The 22375-nt window shown below is 39.5% G+C and overlaps 1 protein-coding gene across 11 annotated transcripts in view; it reads right to left on the reverse strand.

The window, feature by feature from the left end:
* Positions 1-22375, reverse strand: part of FRY (FRY microtubule binding protein) — a 426749-nt gene that overhangs the window by 110984 nt on the left and 293390 nt on the right. For all 11 annotated transcript variants that reach the window (XM_032403234.1, XM_032403231.1, XM_032403233.1 and 8 more), the window contains 8 exons: positions 21201-21372; positions 19733-19865; positions 15586-15693; positions 7401-7659; positions 5908-6090; positions 3446-3532; positions 1022-1281; positions 400-589 (listed from right to left, as the gene is read on the reverse strand). In XM_032403234.1, coding sequence (XP_032259125.1) covers positions 400-589; positions 1022-1281; positions 3446-3532; positions 5908-6090; positions 7401-7659; positions 15586-15693; positions 19733-19865; positions 21201-21372 — 1392 coding nt within the window. The remainder of the gene's footprint in view (positions 1-399; positions 590-1021; positions 1282-3445; positions 3533-5907; positions 6091-7400; positions 7660-15585; positions 15694-19732; positions 19866-21200; positions 21373-22375) is intronic.

Here is a 22375-nt window from a genome sequence, read left to right on the forward strand (position 1 = left end):
ATAAGTCTTCTTTTTTTTTAAAAAAACCAATTAAGTCAACAAAACCATTCTTAACAAGATCATTTAATCAAGGCATGGTTTAAGGGCAAATACTTGGCGAAGAGTGAGAGAAACGTGGTTTGTAGGGCAGGAACCAAACCTCAGGGCGCTAATAAATATAAGTCACTCTATGGTTTAAGCAAGTTTCTTAACTTCTCTTTATCTTCAGTTCTCCACTTGTCAGGGAGGAATAATAAATTATGCACATCAACGCTCAATGGAATTTAGAAATGTGTAGGATGAAAATCTGATCCCACAGACTCCAGATGGCAGGCACAGTGCAATGTGCACTGTGAACTCTAGACAAACAAGCTAAAAAAAAACCTTACAGAATAATTCTTCTGAAGCATGTCACGTCACCTTGTTATCGTAGCTCACTGTACCATCAGGTGTGGTCGCCATGATTTCTGGAGTGGACGCTCTTAAGTGTCCCGGGCTCATGATACTGGGTTTTGCAACTCCAAAACAAAGAATAAGGTAATTTCTCCACAAGGTAACATAATTGTCTCCACTGCCGGCAGTGCTGGTTTTCTTGGCATTAATTGGGCTACTAGAAATATGGATTTGAAAACAGGAGTGAAAGTAAGTTCTGGACTTTAAATATCACTTATTAAATAAAGATCCTAGGAAGGGCTCAAATAGAGTTGAACAACTCTCTGTCAAGGCTTGTCTATGCTGTTAAGAACAATCTGGACAGGGAATGTCTCTACTGGATGGGAAGTTGAATAGAACTTGAAGACTGTTTTCACCAGTAAGGGTCTGACAGTCTATACTGGGGATTATTAAGGAAAAGAAAAAACGAACTCTGGACAAGAAAAACAAAAAAAAAGAACTTTTGACCAGTTTTTACTCCATGTTTAGGAGTCTGTATTAGGAAACACAGAAACTAGAGAGGATTATAATATGCCAATCTGTTAGATAAAAGGAGAATGTAAGAGGGCAAATGATCAACAACACCGAGGAAGACATACAATTCCCTTACTTGGGGTCTACCAGGGGCATGACGGACTGGAGCCGAGTGAAGGCGTATGGCCAGGCATAGCTGAGGGCTGTGGGGCAGTGTTTGGGCAGGTTCTCCTGCCGCAGGAAACTGAAGAGGCAGAGAACCCAGGGGTCTTTGACCGACTGAGCAAATATCCAGACATGGGAAGGGCTCTTCACGTCGTAATGGCTATTGACCAGGACTGCGTTCCACTCCACCAACCACTGCAGATCCACACTGTGGGTCAGTGGTAATGTTGCCTGCAGGGCAAGAAGTAGGCAATGAATCAATGCTAAACAGTAAATTACATGTCCTCATTGGGGCTCAGCCTAAAAGCCCCTTTGTCCATACTGCTTTTCCTGACCACCTCTGCAATGGGCCAGGCTTTGAATCTGAAACACCCTTCCCACACCTACCACATAGGATGTCGGTTTATAGCCACTGCTGTGTCCTATGCTGGGCTGCAAGCAGCTGAAGGGCAGAGTTTAGGGACATGGGTCCTATTTCGTACAGTTTTAACGTCACACAGCACTGTGCATTAGGACACCGAAGCTGCTCATTAAATATTTGTTGAAAAATATATGGCCTTAGTTAAATTAAACTCGACCCTGGATTTGCCGTTTAAAATTCTTTAAAAGCTATTATTACCTTCTGAGATTCATCAATGTGTTTTTATCCCTGTAACTAGTATCCTGGGCTTTTAAAAGCCATAATCTTGTTTATCTTTACTTGGACTAAACTACCTTCCCTTTGACTTAGGGAGATGGCAAAATGCAATCCCTTTTATGAAGGGCATTTCACAGATGATCTTTGAGGTAAGGGACCTACTTATTCTTGTCCTGTGTTATCAAGCCAAAACAATACTACATTCTAAAACTTTTCTGATCTATACCTCATATAAGTTTGTATGTGTCATTCTCTTTTAAGTCCAGAATATCAAAGTTTAGAGAAGACCAAGTTTCAAATAATTCAGCAGTGGTACCAGGAGAGACAATTACCTTTATGACTGTCGGGCAGTTAAAATGATCCTTATTATCTGTTGGGTTTACAGGTTCCCCTGGGTACGGGTGCGTCACTAGTGATCTCAGTGGTTAATGGGCTCTAGGGGGGCACAGCCTGAGCTCCAGAACCAGAGAGGAGATTCCAACACAGGCTCCACCCAAAGCTTGTGACCTGGGAAGAGTACCGACCATTCCAGAGTCTCTGTCTGGGAGATATTAATTTATGACTTGGGAATTATAATGCTAACCTCACCTAATCTTTAGGTGAACTAAGTGAGATAAGGAACGTAGAAACACCTGGTACAAAGTGGGCACATCCCACTTCTCCCTTTTCTGTGTATCTTCCTAAGTGCTGTATTGCTGATCTAGTAACCCCTGGCTCAAGATTTTGATCCTGATAAACAGAACATAATCACATGAATATCATCTGCAGGCAAAGAAAATATGGCTATAAGACAATTAAACTCGATTCCTCCATTCCATGTTAACCCAAACTGAATTTCTAAAAGAAGTAGGGTTATGCAATATCACTGTGAAAGTCTGCCCGGCCTGGCTTAATAGTTTGAGGAATGATCGTTAGCACTACATCCATAAGCAAGAACAGGGCCACTAAAGGTAGTGCTCAGTCTCAGAAAGAGACCACGAAAAGGCTTTGTATTCATTTATAGCTATTTGTCAGATATGTCTGTATTCATTTATAGTTATTTGACAAGAAGATACAAGGGGCATCAGCAATGTGGATGCTGTGAACGGTCCCCGATCTGCACTGCCTCTTTTCAGCTAGTGAGCTGAAATTAATCCAGGTCCCCTTCCTGCACTAGACTGATTTTTTAAAAAATCAGATAATTAATATCAGTATCAATTTCCCTTCAATTTGTTCAGGAAATTGAAAGTTGCCAATATGCTCTTTAAAAAGGGAAGAATGTATTTGACTGACAGATAAAGGTGTCCTAGATTCGGAGTCCAACTAGGGTCAAGTCCGGGCCCTAACACTTCTCTGTGTGACTATGGCCCCACCCCTTAATATTTTTTGAGTTTCAGTACCTAGGAGGGTCAAAAAAGATAGTAAATATGAAAGCACACTGTAAACTGTCTAAAGCATCACGTATAAGTTACACAATGGTGTTGAGCATGATATGAGCATGATAAATAAAGAGTTAAAGTTAAAGAATCTTAAGCAATTCTTCTTGAAATTGCTGTTTGTAAAATATCTATACTCCTAAGGTTCAAATTTTGTTTGAACTTTATCTGAACGTTTCCTAAGCTAGTATCTGAAAACCTTGTCTTGTTTTCACAAGCACTGTTGTGTCAGTTTATTATCTGACACGAAACCCCAGAATTCTTCCACATCATTTTTCTTTGTCTCTCTTTTTCAGATAGGTCCGGAGCTTACACTTGAGAACAATTAGGAATCAGTACTTACCGAATCTGAAACTGCTACATGAATGAAACTTTCAAGAATGGACGAACTTAGCTGATCCATGACATCAATCATAGGCCTGTCATCGTCCTGTAAAAGGGTGGGCAATTACTCTCCATGGGAAAAAGAATCCTTCCCACCCACCCCACTGCGTTTGTTTGGTACATGAAGCAGAACAGCTTGCAAGATAGTGATAAGGGTTTTGTCACAGAAAAGTGAGTGCCAAGATGGTGAAAGGTAGTAGATAAAATTCCCTGTGATTCTGAGTTTAATCTTTCAAGTTTCAGTGGAAGATGGTTAGAGCTCCAACTTCACGTTGTACTGAAAAGACATGGACTTGAACTTCAATAAGTTGCACATGTATGCAAGGATCTAAACACCGGTGCCATACATCATCCAGCAGAGGGTTCATGTTGTCATGAAATTTTAGGGATGGAAACCCCAGAAGAATATGCCTTGCCGGACCACTAAAAGGCTACTTGCTTAAGTCACTCCTCTGCTAAAATAACTGATAAATTGTTGACTGCGATTGAATTTTAGTTCCAAAGAAAGTGCACTGGAGACTGACCACACACTCTGTGGTATCTTTGTTGTGTACAGCTATTTGGCAAAAGAAGCAAACTGCGGAGTATGGGAGAGAGCATCTTATGGAAAATTCTTCTACACAAATAGTGTACATATTATATATATATGTGTGTGTGTGTGTGGGTGTTTGCATGTGTGTGTATCCATATATGGATATGTATATGTTTGCCACCCTTTATTATAGAGAAGCTCAGAATTATAAAATTATCTACTTTAGAAGCCTTACAGGAAAGTCTTGGAATACCATTATTCATGTATGAATGAGAACGGTTACAAAACAATTGTGGCTGGGAAAAAAACCACATAAGCTCATAGATACAGAGAACAGATTGGTGGTTGTGGGGTGGGTGAAATGTGTGAAGGGAGTCAAAAGGTAAAAACTTCTAGCTACCAAATAAGTAAGTCACGGGGATATAATGTACGACATGGTGACTATCGGTGATAATACCGTGTTACATATGTGAAAGGTGCTAAGAGAGATCTTAAAAGTTCTCATCACAAGAAAACAATTCTGTAACTCTGTATGGTGACGGATGTTAACTGGACTTATGGTGGGGATCATTTCACAGTGTAAACAAATATAGGTTCATTATGTTGTACGCCTGAAACTAGTATAATCTTGTAGGTCAATGACACCTCAATAAAAAAAAAAAAATTGTACAAAAACAAAGTTGTGGCTGGTAGACGAGAGCAACGTATGAGAAGTGTTCTTAACATAGTCTTGGAATAGAAATTAAGAGCACGGGTTTTATACTTGAAACTAATATAACAATTATGGTCAACTGTACTTTACAAAGAACATGGGGTTCTGGAGGTATATATATCTGACTTTCAGTTCTGGCTGTGTCATGTCCTCCCTGTTGACTTTTGGTTAAGGCATTTAATCTCCCTAAACCTCAGCCTCTGTATCTGTACAGTGGGTAAAATACTACTAATTTTTAGGTTATTGTGAAGGTTAAGTGAGATACTATGTGTAGCACACAGCACGATGCCGGACACGTCCATGGTAATGATTATCATTCCTATCAGAGTTAGAGATTTAATGCAGGTTTACCAAAATACAGCATGTCTTGGATATCCATTTACCAGATACCACAGATGTCCTAAAATATATCACCAAGCCATCTGAAGAAAAGTGAACAGAAAGGATTGTGATGAATTTGAAAATACTGGGTAAAGACAACGACCATTTTGTGGATCGGAAAACCAAGTGCAGGGATTTAAAACAGGAAAATGGAAAGTAGCATTTTTCTGAAGTATGTGACATAACAAGCTGGTCCTTCTTTCATCAACTTATGCAACTTATGGTTTGGTCACTTGTGCTGGCAGGTGATGAGCCTTAACATCTGAACAAGGGCATATAGCCCTTGACCAAGCGCAGACATTAGCTGGCCGATCATGCTTAATAATTGGCTTACTTCTCCTGTCTCGAGAGGACATATTTTCTTGTAATTTTAAGATTACTGAAATTAAACAAATTTTAGTTAGCCAGACTGTTTGATACCTTGATCATTTAAAATGGAACTCATTATTTTTTCAAGTTCATTCTCTAATAGAAACGTAATAATGTCTTCTTAATTTGACATATGCTGAACATTATGAAGGAAAATGATCTATGACTTAATCTTAAAATTCTTCACTGCTTAACCAAGGACAACCTCTTAGAGAATCAGGAATGGTCTTTTCTATTGCTCTCAGAATATATGACATATCTTTTGGAGATCAAGAGTGCTCTTTCATAATCAAAAACCCATGGTGAATATTTTTTGACATCATGTGTGACATGGAGGCACATAAACTTGTAATGCATTATTCACAGGTTTTAATCTAAACTTCAAAAGAAAGAAATGAATTAGAAAATTCAGAAGGAGAATCCATACCTCAGGCTGACCCAGGGCAACAAATAAAGCTCGAATTTCCTTGAGTATTAAAACGGACAGTTTGCGTGTGGCCACCTGGAAACTGCAGAGTAAAACCAAAGCAAAGCCTTCCACAGCGTGAAGCACGCTGCAGTGGGGGCCCCGCTCCGACTGAATTCTGTGGCTGGAGCCATTTGCAATCAGCTGTCGGGCAATAAGAACACATTCTATATTCAGAAAAATAATAATTGAAGAAGAAGAAACTACTCATATGTGCATCTTTTGGCACATGTGATCTCATAATATTAAATTGCAATGACTTATAACCAGACAAGACTGTAAATTCATTATTATTCATGACAGATCATAGATCCCTTTTTTTCTTTCGACCCATTGTTACTTTGGAATACCATCAACCATCTGTTATCTCTGATAAGAGAGAACTTCCAAAGGCTATTAATATTAATAAGAACAAACCAGCTTCCATCCATATACCATTTGAGATGACACTATAAATTGAGTCAAAGTGGCCTCATTTGTTTTGACTCAGATTCCCTATAGACTTGTGGAGACCATTCAATTGAATTTTCAAACATTTACTTTCTAACCACACGTACTTACTAGTTTCTTGTGTTCGATTCTAATCTAGGTGTGTGAACAATTATGAGGTGGGTTCTGAAAGTTCCCAAGCCACAACGAAGTAGCTCTAAAGCAAAAGCAAGCCAGACAACAGGGCAGATTCCACATCCGTTTCAGTTTTCCTTTGACAAGCTCACATAACCCTTGTTTTTCTACCTATCATCCTTTGGCATGTGTACAACACAGGGAAACAGGAATGATCTAGGATCGGGGATCCTGGCCGTTCCCCCAGTGCTGTTGTACTCCCCTGAGCCTCCATGTTCCTCAGAATCTCAGCTGTGCTCTTCCCTCGCCAGGCCCTGTCTCCATCTGCTCATTGCCAATGTCAAGTTCACCACTGCCCTTGTTCTCCTCTGACAACTTCTCCATAACCTGCTCTTCAAAATGTTGTCATTCATTTTTAGCATTTAGGACTGAGGTGGGAAGGAATAAAGAAACCATAAGACTGCATTTTCTTCTCTATGGATATTGGACAATGCAACCAATATGTTGTAGGCTAGGATTAAAAAACAACTGGTGGGCAGCTAACTTTTATATACATATCCATATCCAGCTCAATAGGCATATCCATACCCGGCTCTATATCCATGCTTACAGTCATTTGCTCTTAGAGATTTATAATCATAATTCTCTGAAAAAAGCAATTTCCACTCTCTGAATGGCCTGGTGAATGATAACAAATCTAACCTGATGGTATATCAACCCTGAGTTTCTTGGTCACAATTTACCCAAGTTGGAAAAATTAAGGGCCACCACCAGGGAGAAACTTCCTAGGTAGCTGGAAGTAAGAACTCCAAAGGTTCTCCAAGCTGCAACTTATTTACACATATACTATATTAGGAAATATAAATTGGTGGGAAGAGTATGAAAATCACCTCTGAATTTCTGATCTTGTTGGATTGTTCATAGACTTTTCCTTGAGTTTGTATGACCAGTTTCCACTGGGTGAGCAGCTGGAGCAGTAACTTCAGGGATGAATCAAGGAGCGTGTGATGCATGTCATTGACTTCCCGAAGTAGGAAGTTGGTAAAGCCAAATAGTACATCTTCTCTCCAGTCTGAGAAGTCAACAAGTAAACCCTGAAGAGAATTTTGTGCAATATGTCGCAGCTCATCGTCCATATGAATAGAGAGCCTGTGAAATGAGTAAAAGACAATAAAAGCCTTTAGTTTATTAATGTTTCTTTTAGATTTGTGATGGAACAAATAGAGCTCTCTGCTTTTATTCATGTCTCAAGAATGGGTCACCCTCTCGTCTATTCTTCATTCAGCTCCCCTCATGTTGACACCTTATAGAACCAGGGTACTTTTCTCAGAGCTAAGGAATTAACCTGGGTGCAATGCTATTAACTAAACTACAGATTTTATTCAGATTTCACTAGTTTTTCACTAATGTCCTTTTTTCATTTCAGGATGGAATCTAAAATATTACCTGGCATTCAGCGATATCTGAATACTTTTTAATACAATGTTGACTACAGAATAAATTAGTATCAAATCCTATCACTTTTAAGGATAAGAAAACTGAGTACCAGAGAAACTAAGGGACTTATCCAGAAGTTCAGTGAAAATGAGCAATTAAGGGTTAGATTAATGGTCCGCAATTGGTTTTGCCTCACCAAGGGATATTTGGTAACGTCTAGAGACATTATTGATTGTCACAACTCCGAGAGCGCTTCCATCATCTCTCTAGTAAGCAGAACCTACTGATGTGGCTAAACATCCTAAAATGCACAGGACAACTCCCTACAACAAAGAATTATCTAGACCAAAATGTCAATAGTGTCAAGGTTGAGAAAACCCAAGTCAACTTGGGTATTGGTGGTATAACCTATAATACCATAATAATATTAAATCATGACATTGGTATGAACCATCAGTTAACATCATGTTTTATAGATTCTTTTATTCATTTATTTAAGAAACAAATATTTTTGAGACCTCCTGAGATTTGGACACACACCCCTTCGGATATGGAATTCAGTAGGGCTGTGTCTATTGGCTGGGGAGCTTGCAGGAGCAAGGAGTGAAATGGTGCTAGAAAGGAAGCAGGGGCAGCTCAGTGAAGGGTCTGCAGGCCACCCAGGGAGGCAATACATTAGGGAAGGGGTTAAGGGTGTGTGCTCTGGAATCAGAATGTCCAGCTCAGTGTCTTGCCTCTGTCACTTACTAGCTATGTAACCTTGTGCTAGTTAGTCAATCTCTCTAAGCCTCAGAGCCCCATTTGGGAAACGGGGACAATAATTATACTTGCATTTCATAAACTTGTTGTCAGGTTCATGAAGATGACCCACATGCAGCATGTACCACCACACTGAGTGTGTAGCAAACACTCAGTAACTGGTAGCTATTATTATTAGAAAAAAAATGAGCTGTTATCTTGAAAGATATAGGGGAAATAACATGATTAGATTCACATCTGAAACAAAAAATAGGCAGGAATATGGAGGATGCCTTGGAGAAGCAACTAGAGTTGGGGCAGAGACCAGCTAGGAGGTCACTGCAGTGACTTAGGCAACAAGTTGGTGGGGGGGGGGGGGGTTGGCCCAAGGCAGAGAAGTAGTGAGAAAGGGAAACAGATCAAAGACACTGAAGAGAGAGAATTTCCAGCACTCAGCGGCCCGGAGGCATTCAATGTCAGAGAAGAAAATGGCTGAGTCACTGGGGGCCCCCACAAACAGGGCAGATAGTACCCTCAATGAAGGGAAGAAAACACTTGGACCCAGACTGTGTAGGAACTTCCTCAAAGTCTAGGATTCCAGCCCAGGACTTCTAACCCTTAATCTAAACAAGTCTGGTACAGTCCTATGTTTTTGAATAAACATGATTTCAAAACTTGAAAAGCAAACACCTTCCTTATTCTCTGAAGCATAAAGCACACTAACTGGTCCAAATTTGACACTGTAAACCAGGCATAAAGCTCATTAATGAGCAGATATATATCAAGTCAGGGAAAACATATTTCCTGTTCCAAAAGCAAGTGATGTTCTAGGAAGTTGCTGAGAAGGAAGATCTAAGCTGATTCTTCAGGTTAGACTTAGCCCACAAAGTCTAAAGTTTTTGTGGGGATCACAGTTGCTGAAGGAAAATGTAGAGGCTTTTACCCTGGGCTTCCAATTAAGGACTGTCTATGGCAGGACTTTACAAACTTCGTGTTTTAATCAGCAGCTATATTTTTTTCCCCCAAATTTTAAGTATAACACAAAATTTGAGTTGAAGCTGGGGTAAAGGGCCTAAAGCCCACCCATTTGGGAGGAAACATTACTCTATAAACAACAGCCTTGAGTCATTTTGCAGCCCATGGTTTAAAAATACTAGTTTATAAAAAACAAACAAACAAAAAATGCTAATTTATAAAAAACACTTGAAGTCATCTTCCCATCTTAAGTTCATCATTTCTATTTATTATATTTATACCTATCTATGGTCCTGAATGTTTTAGAGAATAAGCTTCTATAGATGACTTCCAGTGGAAAATACTTCCATAAAGGTGAGCTTCAGATTCACATGGGATCAGCTTAGTACTTTTGAATAATTTTGTTGTGTACAGGTACACGAGTCAGAAGGAAGTGATTTCAAATTCACAAACCAAATTCAGAAGAAAAAGATCCATTAGGAGAAACTGCCCATTCTTAACTGTGGCAGGATAAACAAATGGCTGTTAGGAAGAGGTGAGGAACCCGCTGTCCTGTAATATCACCAAGGGCAGCAGAGGGAGAAATGGTTTTATAGTGAAGCCCAGGAGACAATGGTTTCCAAAAGGAGGGATATGCTGACAGGTGGATGGTTAGCCTTTGGAATAGTTCACCAGAATAGTTCACCAGAAGTGGTTGGAATGTCTTCTCTGCAGGTATGAAAGAATGAACTTCCATCTATGCACAGTGCTCTGAACTGCATCTCAATTAAAATAAAATAGATTGAAGAAATAAGATTAAGTGGTTTATTGAAGCAATATATGCAATTAAGACTATAGTTCTCAGTTAGCTACTCAAAACCACCAACCACCTTCCGCTGTACAGACATATACTGAAAAGCGAATGGTAAATGCTAATGACAAACAGTTTTCAGGTACCACAGAAGATTGTGGAATTGTGTGTGCATTACTTCATAAATTGCCACAAATTATACGGAAACACAGCATAAATAGTGTTTATCTGTCACTTTGAATCAAACCAATGACATTTGTCACTGCCATTTGGCTGCAGGAATATTCTGTACATTTGGGCAACCGACTTTACTCTTCTGAAGTTCAAATTTCCTTCTCTGAAAATAGGAATAAATGTGTGCTCAGCTTAAATGTGTGCACGAAAACGCATTGTACGTTGTACATCATGGCATAATCTGTTATTCAAATGTAAAGATGCCTAAAAATAATAACTAACATTTGCTGAGAGCTTACTGTGTTCTAGGCACTATGTGAAATTATTTATATGCATTATTTGATTCTCACAACCTCATGACAAATTGTTGAAAGGGGAGGGCAGAAGCTGAACAGCAACCCCTTCGTGAATATATAGTCTTGCGGGAAGTGACAGAGGATGGGAGGCTGTAGACCGTTGAGGGAAAGGTCCTTCCTGTGGTCAAGGGACAGAGCAGGAAACACCTGGGAGGACAGTCAGAGAAAAACGATGCCTATGGCCAAGGACACAAGTAAGCTCCCCTCCTATGTGGAGAATCTTGGGAGCACCCAGACAACTGGGAAGGGCAGGCTCTGTGAGAGCAGGAAGGAAATCCTCCCCAGGGATCTTATCGTGATGTCAGGAGGGCCTGTGGAGCTTCCATGAAGCCTAAGTAGAAAGATTCCTCACACTTGGCCATTAAAAGTGGGCTGAGCAATACACAAAATAAAAAATGTAGTAACTTGGAGAAAGGGGTTTACCGGTTCATTCCATACAACATTGTCATGCTAAACACACTAAGAAGTCTGAAGTTAGAGTGTCTGTGATCTTTAGCCATTACTTGAAATGCTGGGAAGGGGCCTTGGGGACAGTCATGTGGGACATATCCTTGAAACTCCTTATTCAGGGAACTGAGCTGGGGGTTGGGGATAGAGAGCTGGCATGAATGTTGGTCTTATTTTGCCAGTTATAAAGAAAACCAAGGAGCACCTGGGTGGCTCAGTCAGTTAAGCATCTGCCTTCTGCTCAGGTCATGGTCCCAGGGTCCTGGGATCGAGCCCCACGTCAGGGTCCCTGCTCAGGGGGGAGTCTGCTTCTCCCTCTCCCTCTGTCCCTCCCCTTCCCCCACTTGTACTCTCTCTCAAATAAATAAAATCTTTTTTTAAAAAATAAAGAAAACCAAGTTTTTCTCCAGTAGAAATGTACCATGGATGTAACCGTGAAGCATCTGAACTAAAAGGTCTCATACCTCTCTGACTAGACTGTATATCATCTCAAGAGTCAACTCAGTCCAAATGTGAGTGGACTATGGGGGAATAAAGTACCTACAGACTGGAAACCCACATTTATTGCTGTTGAATTTCTTCATTTTGTCCTCTGATCCTCTCAAGGAGATCTGAAGGGGCTCATTTTTCTCATAGGTTAACAGGACCCAACGTGTAGGTCGAGCACTCCATTATCTTTCCCTTGGGGAGAACAGCCTCCAGCTTCTTTTAAAGTCTATGGAAAAGGCCTCTTCACGGGCTTCCCATATAAGTACAGTCATTTTCTTGATTTCTAAGCCTTGAACTCTCAAGAATGTTTATTTGCTCTTTCCCCTCATAAAAACAGTACCCATTGCTTTGAGCTTTGTCAGAATGTACATAATAATAAACACGATGCACCATAAATAGCACTGACATTCCAACCATGTCTAACAGAATTCCCTTCTGGAATGCCTGGCACCATGGTCTGCAGATCCAGGCATCACTGGATTCGGGGATCAGAGTGATCCAGGGGTAAGAGTCTCCCACACAGAGTCACAGCAAAATAGTGTCAGAGGCTGTACTTGAACACTGCGTGACATTTAAAAAACATTTCAAAGGACTCGTGCACATAATCATCTCCAATTAGAACTTCACCGACATCAGCGAACTTTCCTTCTGCTTCAGTTTAACTGATAGCTGCTTTTTCTCTGCTGACACATTTTCCCCTGGATTAACCAAAGCTCATGTCTATGACACGTGGCCTTCTCCACAATCTTATGAAATAGGCAGTATTGTTCCAATTTTTAAAAAAGATTTTATTTATTTATTTGAGAGAGAAAGAGAGAAAGAGTGAGAGAGAGAGAGCAGGAGTGAGGGGAGGGGCAGAGGGAGAGGGAGAAGCAGACTACCTGCTGAGCGGGAGCCTGATCCCTGGGACCCTGGGATCATGACGTGATCCGAAGGCAGATGCTTAACCCACTAAGCCAACTCAGGCTCCCCAGTATTATTCCAATTTTATCAAGGAAAAACGTCTGAGGGCTTAAATAATTTGCCTAGGTCACATGGCTAGTAAAATGGCAAAAGCAGGGATACAAAATTGAGGATTTCCAAATGATTCCATTTCATTCCCATTTTTTGGTATTTCCTCCAAATCTCTCAGATGGTGCTCTTCCATACTCTGGAAGCTCACAGGCCATGAGGAACGGTCTTCTGTCCCCTAATTTCTCACTGCCACATCCAGCCCCTTCACTCAGCAACCCCCCTTCTGTGCACACTGGACTCCTACTCATGCAGCTCGTCCGCCGCTATCCCTGGCACAGGGACGGGCTGCTCTTACATTTCTGGGGGACCTTGGCACCTGACACCTGCCTCTCAGCATTTCCTTACTCTCTGGCTTTGCCAGCATCTTGGGACACTCAATATTGTAGTATCTTAGCCTCTTCTTCCTCAGCTTCCCCCACTCCCAAATCACCATGTTTCTTATTCTTTGGAAATCTACCCTTTGCTCCTCTTTAGATCTTCTCACCCAGAGCTGAAGCCCCTTTGTGATCCAGGCTTATGTTTCCCTCTCTTCCACTGCTTCCCCACTTCCAATGAATGTGTCCTTCACTCACATTCTGGTTGTTAGCCCACAGCAAAATCCTAGACTGCAAATCTTTTTTTAACTTCATAATCTTCTTAAAATATGTCCTAAACTATGGAATGGAAGAAAGAAGGACACGTGGAATGGAGGTTGCTGATGACAGGAAAGAAGGGGTTACAGGTAGCAGTGACCAAAGCCAGCTAAAAGGGTGGACAGCTTTGGTCAGAGAGCACCAGGGCTTGAAACAGTCAACCTCACAAGCCAGCACCGTCCTGTGCTAGTGGTGACCGGCAGGAGGACAGGGGCAGCTGTGTCTACGCTTGGAGGGCAGTGGCTACAAATGATATTAACTGACAGCAGGGAGTGATCAACAGGAGTCCAAACTGGCCGTCCAGAGCAGAGGGCATGATGACCACGATCACCAGGAGCATGGTGCTCCGTGGAGATACTCAGAAGCCGTGGGGCGGCCATGGGTGGTCTGCAGTCACGTGGGACCAGGGCTTGGGTTATTTCATTTGGATATTGATGGGAAGGGTGCTCTCCGAGGGCTAGCGAATGCGGGCAAATGAGGTCATGCATAATGCATCTTTCATTCAGTCAACATTAATATTTGTTATCCTTCTCTGGGCTTTCTTCTATTCCACCATTATCAGATTAACCAGCCTGAAATATTTTTTATCATATTATTCTCTCACTTAAAACTCCATTGGTCCAAATGCCTCAGCTAATAGTAAAGATTAACTGAAAATCTATCTCTCCAGTCTTTTTTTTTTTTTAAAGATTTTATTTATTTGACAGAGAGACACAGCAAGAGAGGGAACACAAGCAGGGGGAGTGGGAGAGGGAGAAGTAGGCTTCCCGCTGAGCAGGGAGCCTGATGCAGGGCTCGATCCCAGGACCCTGAGATCATGACCTGAGCTGAAGGCAGATGCTTAAAGACTGAGCCACCCAGGCGCCCCTATCTCTCCAGTCTTATTTCTAGGTCTTTTCATCATTGGCTTTCTAAATTCCCTTTTCTTTTTCTTTCTTTCTTTCTTTTTCTTTCTTCTTTCTTTCTTTCTTTCTTTCTCTCTTTCTTTCTTTCTTTCTTTCTTTCTTTCTTTCTTTCTTTCTTTTTCTTTCTTTCTTTCTTTCTCTCTTTCTTTCTTTCTCTCTCTCTCTCTCTCTCTCCCTCTCTCTCTCTCTCTCTTTCTTTCTTTTTCTCTCTCTTTTTTTCTCTCTCTCTCTCTCTCTCTCCCTCTCTCTCTCTCTCTCCTTCTTTCTTTTTCTTTCTTTTTTCAAATTAAGGATGATTTTGTTCTTCCTCATTCTATTCCCTTCATGTGCCCCATGTTTCTAAGGATTTCATATTCTAAATTGCTTTTAAGTAGCGTCACTTCTGATTTTTAAATTAAAGACACACATAACTATCAACTAGAACTTCATACCAACACGAGAAAAATGACACTTATTTCACTCTAACGACATAATTTCACTTAAAACAAATTAACTTGAGGTTCTAGTTGGACTGTGCATTCTCATAGACAATGTTGGGAGGGTGATACATATACGGCTTTTGGAAGCTTTCTGAAGCACTAAAATTAGTTAAGGATCCCTGTTACCCACCTTCTTGGCCCCCTGGGGGTCTATGGGCGTCAGACTGGGAATCAGACCCTGAATGAACTCTTCTCCAGGCAGATTCATCTCCTCATTTCCCGGCCCCACCCCTGTGCCCTTGTTCATGTCATGCTTTTCCTTTCTGAGTCCTATCTCAACCTCCACCTTCTCCCAGGACTGATCTGCTGACTTCCTCAGTCCCTAGTAATCCCTCTACCCACTGAACTCATGCATCACACTTTTTGTGCCATTAGTTTGCACAATTTCAGGCCTTGGATTGTTAGTTACCTTATGAGCTTACGTATTTGCTTTTACATTGGATTTTAAGCCCCTTGAACATGGGGAAAAAGACAAAAAACATTTTTTTATTTCCCCTTACCTATACATAGTACCTAGAATAATGCCTCATTTAGTAAATATCTGTCAATTTTTAATAATCATTCTTTTTTTTTTTTAGGACTCATGACAAAGGATTACAATCAGTTTAATCAAATACACCCACGGCAGTTCTCACTTACCTAGCCAGCAAGTCAATAAGTTCAAGTTTTGACATTCCATCAGGAAGCAGTCGGGGGATAGCAGCAACGCAGGTCCTGAAAAGATCTATTTTTGGCTTTCTCTCGCCCCTAGAATTTGAAAACAAACATAGGTCAAAGGCTATAAAAAGTTTTTAAAAAATCAATCAAGTATGTGAAAAAAGACTAGAATCCATGCCTTCTGAATCACTGTGTGGTGTTTACTGCATATTACCCTCAAATGTTTATGACCTTTATAGCTTGGCCAGTTCTAAGAGAATGTACAAAGATTTGATTCTTAGAGGTATACATCCAGAAAGAGAAATGCCAATGTCAACAGTATTCTACCATACAGTTTGCCATTCAGTTGGGTTCCATGGGCTTTGGTCCCTGTGGACTGCACTTAAAATACTGAATGCACTAACATGCCTAAATGCATCAGCATGTAACAAATATGGTGCAGTCATTCCTACACTCAGCATTTAAAAATAGGATTTTTGTGTATACAAGGAACGGCACCTCTAACAAGCATGACATCTGGAAACTTCTCTCCCTAGTGAGTTATGCTTCTCCCCTGGAGGTCCCCACTGTCATTTAAAAAATTAAGTGCTTCCAAAAATAAGTCTTTCATAATGTCAAGTAAAATCCTGAAACATATATAGTTGTGCACTCAATTTAGAGTTTTAAAATTACTCTGATGAGTCTGACCTCTATGGAGATTCCTTCCCTCTTTTTATTGTCTTGAGAATATGAATGCTTAAAGATAATTAATGTCTTCTACATTCTGTTGTAAAATCTGAAGGAACACTACATTTTATGACAAATTATTTCGATTTTTAGTTGTTTAAATAGGTAACTGATTCTTAACCACATATTTTATCAAAACCTTTACGAAAAAACTACACCACCCATCAAATCCTTCAAAGAACCTAAGTGATAAAATATAACAACATATTAACATAACAACATAATAATATATTTAAATTCTGATAATTCAGTCTTCTGAGAATATAAAACTGTCATGAAATTAATGCTATTGTAGGACACAAAGACAATGATGAAAATGCAAAGTAGAATAAAGTCATTCTTTCTTGGAATAGTAACTGTGGTCAGAATAGAAATGCAGCAAGCAGAATCCGCCCTCTCTATAACCAGACAGCAGTTTTGCTTTTTAGCCTGGCTTTGTTTTAACTTTGTTAGGAATGAATATAAAACTGTTCATGTGAAAAATAAAACATATACATTGACTTCTCAAATACTCCATTTTTGCAGAAAGTTATAGGGTGATTTTCTGTCCTTTTCCATAGTCCTTTTTGCATGGAAAGAGAAGGAGCCTTTGCACAGTGGTTTTTTTTTTTTTTTTTAGAATTTTTATTTATTTGACAGAGAGAGACACAGTGAGAGAGGGAACACAAGCAGAGGGAGTGTGAGAGGGAGAAGCAGGCTTCCCACCGAGCAGGGAGCCCAATGCGGGGCTCGATCCCAGGACCCTGGGATCATGACCTGAGCTGAAAGCAGACGCTTAACGACTGAGCCACCCAGGCGCCCCTGCACAGTGGTTTTTAATCAGCTGAAGGAATGAGAAGTCTTCAGGTGACATCCTCAAATACCTGTACTGAGTTAGAGCCTAGGGATGGCTCTTAATTGTTCATTTGCAACACGGTGAGTCGTTTAAATAGTTCTCCTAGCTTGCTCACCAGATGTTTTAAACAGCTGGGATTATTTTCATATCTGTTGGAAAACAGATGACCCCGTTGACCTGAATTTGTAAGGCAAATTCCGCCAGGCTTCCAAGCTGATAAAACGAGCCTAGATTAGAAGCTCTAATGGGTGCATGATTTCCTACTACTGCAGTCCTTGTTCTCTGGGCTTTTAAAGATTTATTTATTTTAGAGAGAGAGCATGAGGGGGTGGGGGTAGGGGCAGAGGGAGAGAAAAAATCTCAAGCAGACTCCCCGCTGAGTGCAGAGTCTGAGGCAGGGCTCCATCTCACAGCCCTAAAATCATGACCCGAGTGGAAATCAAGAGTCAGACACTTAACTGGCTCCCCTCTCGGGGCTTTTATAGGAAGTGAACCCCGCAAAACATGATTTTTATGAACAGATACTGTTATTATCATGTACCACAAAGGGGATGAAGAATGGAAATGGTGCAGCCATAGAATGCTAATATTCAAGTTTATACCCTACCCAGGATATGGGAAAGTGAAGGATTGACTATCAACTCCAATGATGGTTTCCATTTGCATGGTGTGGACCTCAACTGTCTTCTGCCAAATGCTTATGTTTCTTCAATGTTTCTTTTTGTCTTTGGGAAATGTAGCAATGAGTTATTTTCCACTCAGGGACCTGCCTTAAAATGTAGCAAGGAAAGTATTCCTAGCCCTATTTGGGGGGTCTCAAGATGAATAGGGAAAAGTAAAGAATCATCTTAGAAAAAGTTTAAGGTATTGGTTAAAATACAAACAAAATGTTTACAGTTACATTTAAACCTGTACCTTTTTATGGTTTTGAATATATTGTTTTGGTCCCGACCCTATCGTATGATCTCTTGATTGTAAATATAGTTTTCCTTTAAAAGCTTTTTTTTTTCTTTTACTAATTTTAGGGGAAACAACTACAATGCAGAAGTTTTAAAAGCATTTCTTATATCTTCTACATTACCAATTGAAAATTGCTTTGATATATTGAAAAAGTATATACTAATGAGGTTAAAGGTTGACTAACAATCTGGCAATTTGTGAGGTAAGAACTGGAGCTGGAGACAATACATCTAATGTTATTCATCTTTGTCAACTTCAATTTTTGTGATTATTTAAATGTGATCATTTAGGGGTGCTGGGTGGCTCAGGTGGTTAAGCGTCTATCTTTGGCTCAGGTCATGATCCCACCAGGGTCCTGGGATTGAGCCCCACATCAGGCTTCCTGCTCCACGAGAAGCCCTCTCCCACTCCCTCTGCTTGTGTTCCCTCTCTCACTGTGTCTCTCTCTGTCAAATAAATAAATAAAATCTTAAAAAAAAAATAAATGTGATCATTTAAATCAAATGAATGGCAAGCTGCAGGATAATATGCATTGTATAATCCCATTTTTGTACAGCAAATGCATATATACATATATTTGTGTTGACAAAGGGAAAGTTCTGGAAGGAATCACACTGAGTCAAGGAATGGTCGCAGATATCAAGTGGAGCTCTGAGAAGGGGGTTTTCCTTTTAACTTCATATACTGCTAAATGTGATTTAAAATAATTCTGTATACTTTACTTTGTCTTATCATGTATTGTTTTGTTTTGTCATACTTCATTCTTCATATGCTGCCACTGTAATTAAAATACACACCCACAATATGAATTTCCCTGTATAGGTAACAACCTTCCGACTAACTGTGGTGTTTGGAACTGGAGATGCTAGAGGACCAAAGGAAACTTTCCCGATTACGTTTTTGGGGAATTATGCCCCAGGTGTCAAATATAATTTAATTCATAGTCCAACAACAAAGTCTGAAGTCTCTTAGAATGTAGAGTTATAACCTAATCCTAGTTCCTGCCATCACGGATCAAAAGCAGCAAATTCAAGTTGTATGAGTTTCTTCGGCAGAGTTCTAATTACAAAGCCACAGCTTAGATTTTGACGAAGAACACTTGATTTCTACATTCAAAACTACAGATGTTTTTGTTTTTGTTTTTGTTTTAAGATCCAGTATTGCTACGACATGGTTGCATAGAGATTATTAGGCACATTTAACTCTCACAGTTCAGGAACGGTCACTAGAAACAAGTGGATTAGAAATTTATAAAGATAGAATGTTTGTGAACTGGTGATGACACTATAGCACATAGGTTGTGATAGAGCTCGGGAGCAAAATATCACTTCTGGAAAATGTGGCCCAGTGAAAGAGTCTTGGGCTCCATTTTCTAACTTACTGGCCTAATGATACTTGAGACGTAACTGAAATAGATCAATCTCAGGTTTGACTTTAACTTTCGAGTTAGTCAAATACTGTCAAAGGACATTTTTACTATCCTTACCACTTCTTAGAACTCTGATGCTAGGAAGAGGAGAACAAATACAGAATAACTTGGAAGAATAAATGAGAAAAGTCTCTGCTGGTACATCGTGGCTAATTAACAACAGTCCTCATTGTACTCACGTGATCATGTCCTCGGGTTCTTTGTTTAGCATCTGAACGTTTGTTAGCATCATACACCTTCCTACTTCTTTATCAAGGTGCCTTAAAATATTGTCCACGGCTTTTCGTACTTGAGAGTAATATAATGACATGCCTGGAAAACGTGCATTACAGTTACATCTTTGACTAAATCCATCAAGGAATGAAATCCTAGTCTGTTCATCCTCTATGACATGTTTTTACCGGAGACCATCTATGGGTCATTCATTAAGCAGATCCTAATTCAATCCTTTTTCCGCTGAACTCTTAGCATAGTATCCTGGACTTGGTGGATGTTCACCAAATAATCACTTGAATTTAATAAATAGGAATTCTAATTGTTCAGAGGGAAATATTTTCTTGAAGAGTTAAAATAAAAAGGAAATGGAAAGTTTTACTTTTGAATTTTTATGTTTTTGGTTAGTACAAGAAAATTCACCATCGTTACTGATTATGTAAATAAAAATTAATTCTCATTTGGAGTTAGGATTGTAATAACTTTATTATTCTCTGAAACGTATGTGTGGATTTTTTTAGTAAAATAAAAATGACTTTTAAATTTTAAAATGAAGGAAAATGAATTTTAGCTATAGTATTTTTACTGCTCTCATTAAATACAGTGTCAATGTTCTACTATGGAAGACAAATATGCATAGCCTATGTATTTCATATATGTATATGCATTTTATATATTTATGTATATAATGCAAATGAAAAACAAATTGTTTTGTATTTAAAATTTGTATTTCAATGAAATAATTATTAATGATTATTTCTCATGCATTAAATCTTTCTGAACTCATTTGAGCATTGCCTAATTAAAGATAAATATTTTAAAGCAAAAAGTCTCCTCAAATTTCCCTCAGGTGTTCGACATAAAAATTATTTTAACAAAGGTTGTGGGAGGTTTCTAAATTCAGGTATTCAACAAGGAAGAAATCATCTCTTTGGATTAAAATAGCTAAACTAAAAAGAAAATAATCTCATGCAGGCTAAACCCACAATATAACCTGGCGCATGTGGGATTTGGAATGTTTAAAACACAGATTAAACTAATTTTACTGAAAAAAAAAAGGAAAGGAACTATAAAAATGAACAAACTAACAAATGAATATTTATATGGTTGCTTTATAAACAGGATTATCTACCAAAGGATACAGATGGCTTAGAAATTTACTGTAAAATGTAGATAATCAATATTAGGAGTTTGAAAAGACCACAGATAAAAGTCTAACATTTAAATGGCAAAATGTTTACCAGGAAGTTCCAGAAAGTTTAAAGGGCAGTAAAACAAAGCACAGCATGAATCAATCAAAACAATTAATGTTGGAATGTCTCGCCAGTTACTTCTATAAAATTTTTTTAACAGTGTATCTCACTGAGGGTAAGGTTCCACTGGTCATTATAAGGGCTTAACAAGGCCCAGCTCTAGCACATCTTTAAGACCCACCTATCATTTTGGCTTCTTCTTCAGTTAGCGTTTTACTCAAATATGTTTTCTTCACTCTCAGTGTGTTTCCTGAAGGGAGAACAGCTCCTGTCACTGGCATGGGAGGCTCACCATCTTTCTGCTGCAAGCTATCGGCTATTACTAAGAATGCCCGTAAACCAATGTTCATTCTCTGTAAGAGATAATGTGTTCATGATAAAAAGAAAAGCCCAATTATTGTAGTTGAGTTAAACCATCAGTCTTTGAGAGAAGTCAGCATGGCGTGCTATCCCGATTAGTATGAGAAAGTAATTTAGAAGGCACAAGACTTTAGGCCAAACCTATGAGCGTAAAATGACGTTCCTGTCACTGTTTGTTGGCGCACCACAAGAAAACCACCGGAAAGATTTTCACCCTACTTGGAAGGTATGTTTGAGATGGTCACACCCAAGGAATTCTGGTGCACCTCAGAGGGAAAGGCAGCCGTCCTCTGGGGCAGCTGCAACTAAAGTAAACTGAGGTAAACAAGGGACTCCTATGTCTCCTGGAGGGAGAGAGATGCCACATGTGTTAATTCACAAAGACTGAATGAAAACAACAGGAATTCCAACTGTGAATCACAAAACACAAACGGTCCGCTCTGAATTGCGGGATGAGGACTCTTGATTCAAAAAGACTGGCAAGTTTGAAAATGAATTTTAAAAATTCCAGGCCACTGAACCGTGTTACTGATAAAAACACATGAGCTTATGAGAAGAAATGCCATTCTGGGCCAGATCATTATCTTCCTCAGGCTCAGGGAAGGCGTAATATTGGCTCTGAAAGATGACTCAGTGAGACAGTTGCTACCAGTAGCAATGTCTTAAAAGGTCAGAAGGTACTAAAACATCTGTACTTCCTCAACAGCCATGTGTAACACATTTATACTCATATTTTCATGAAGTAATACATGAATATATATTATACGAAGTAATAGGTTTCCAGAGTAGGCTACTACCTGCAGCAGAAAATAAACTTACTACTACCAACAATGATAATCTAGTCATAATTTACCGAGTCCCTAAAATGTATCCGGAATTGCTCATTAACTCTCATTTTTAAAACAGCGATGCAAGGAATGTGTAACTATTCCCATTTATCAGGTGAAGGAATTGAGGCCATATAAGTAGTAGGTAGAAAGCTAAATGTCCAAGTCA

Source organism: Phoca vitulina, unplaced genomic scaffold (assembly GCF_004348235.1).
Source record: "Phoca vitulina isolate PV1807 unplaced genomic scaffold, GSC_HSeal_1.0 scaffold5, whole genome shotgun sequence".
Taxonomy (NCBI): domain Eukaryota; kingdom Metazoa; phylum Chordata; class Mammalia; order Carnivora; family Phocidae; genus Phoca; species Phoca vitulina.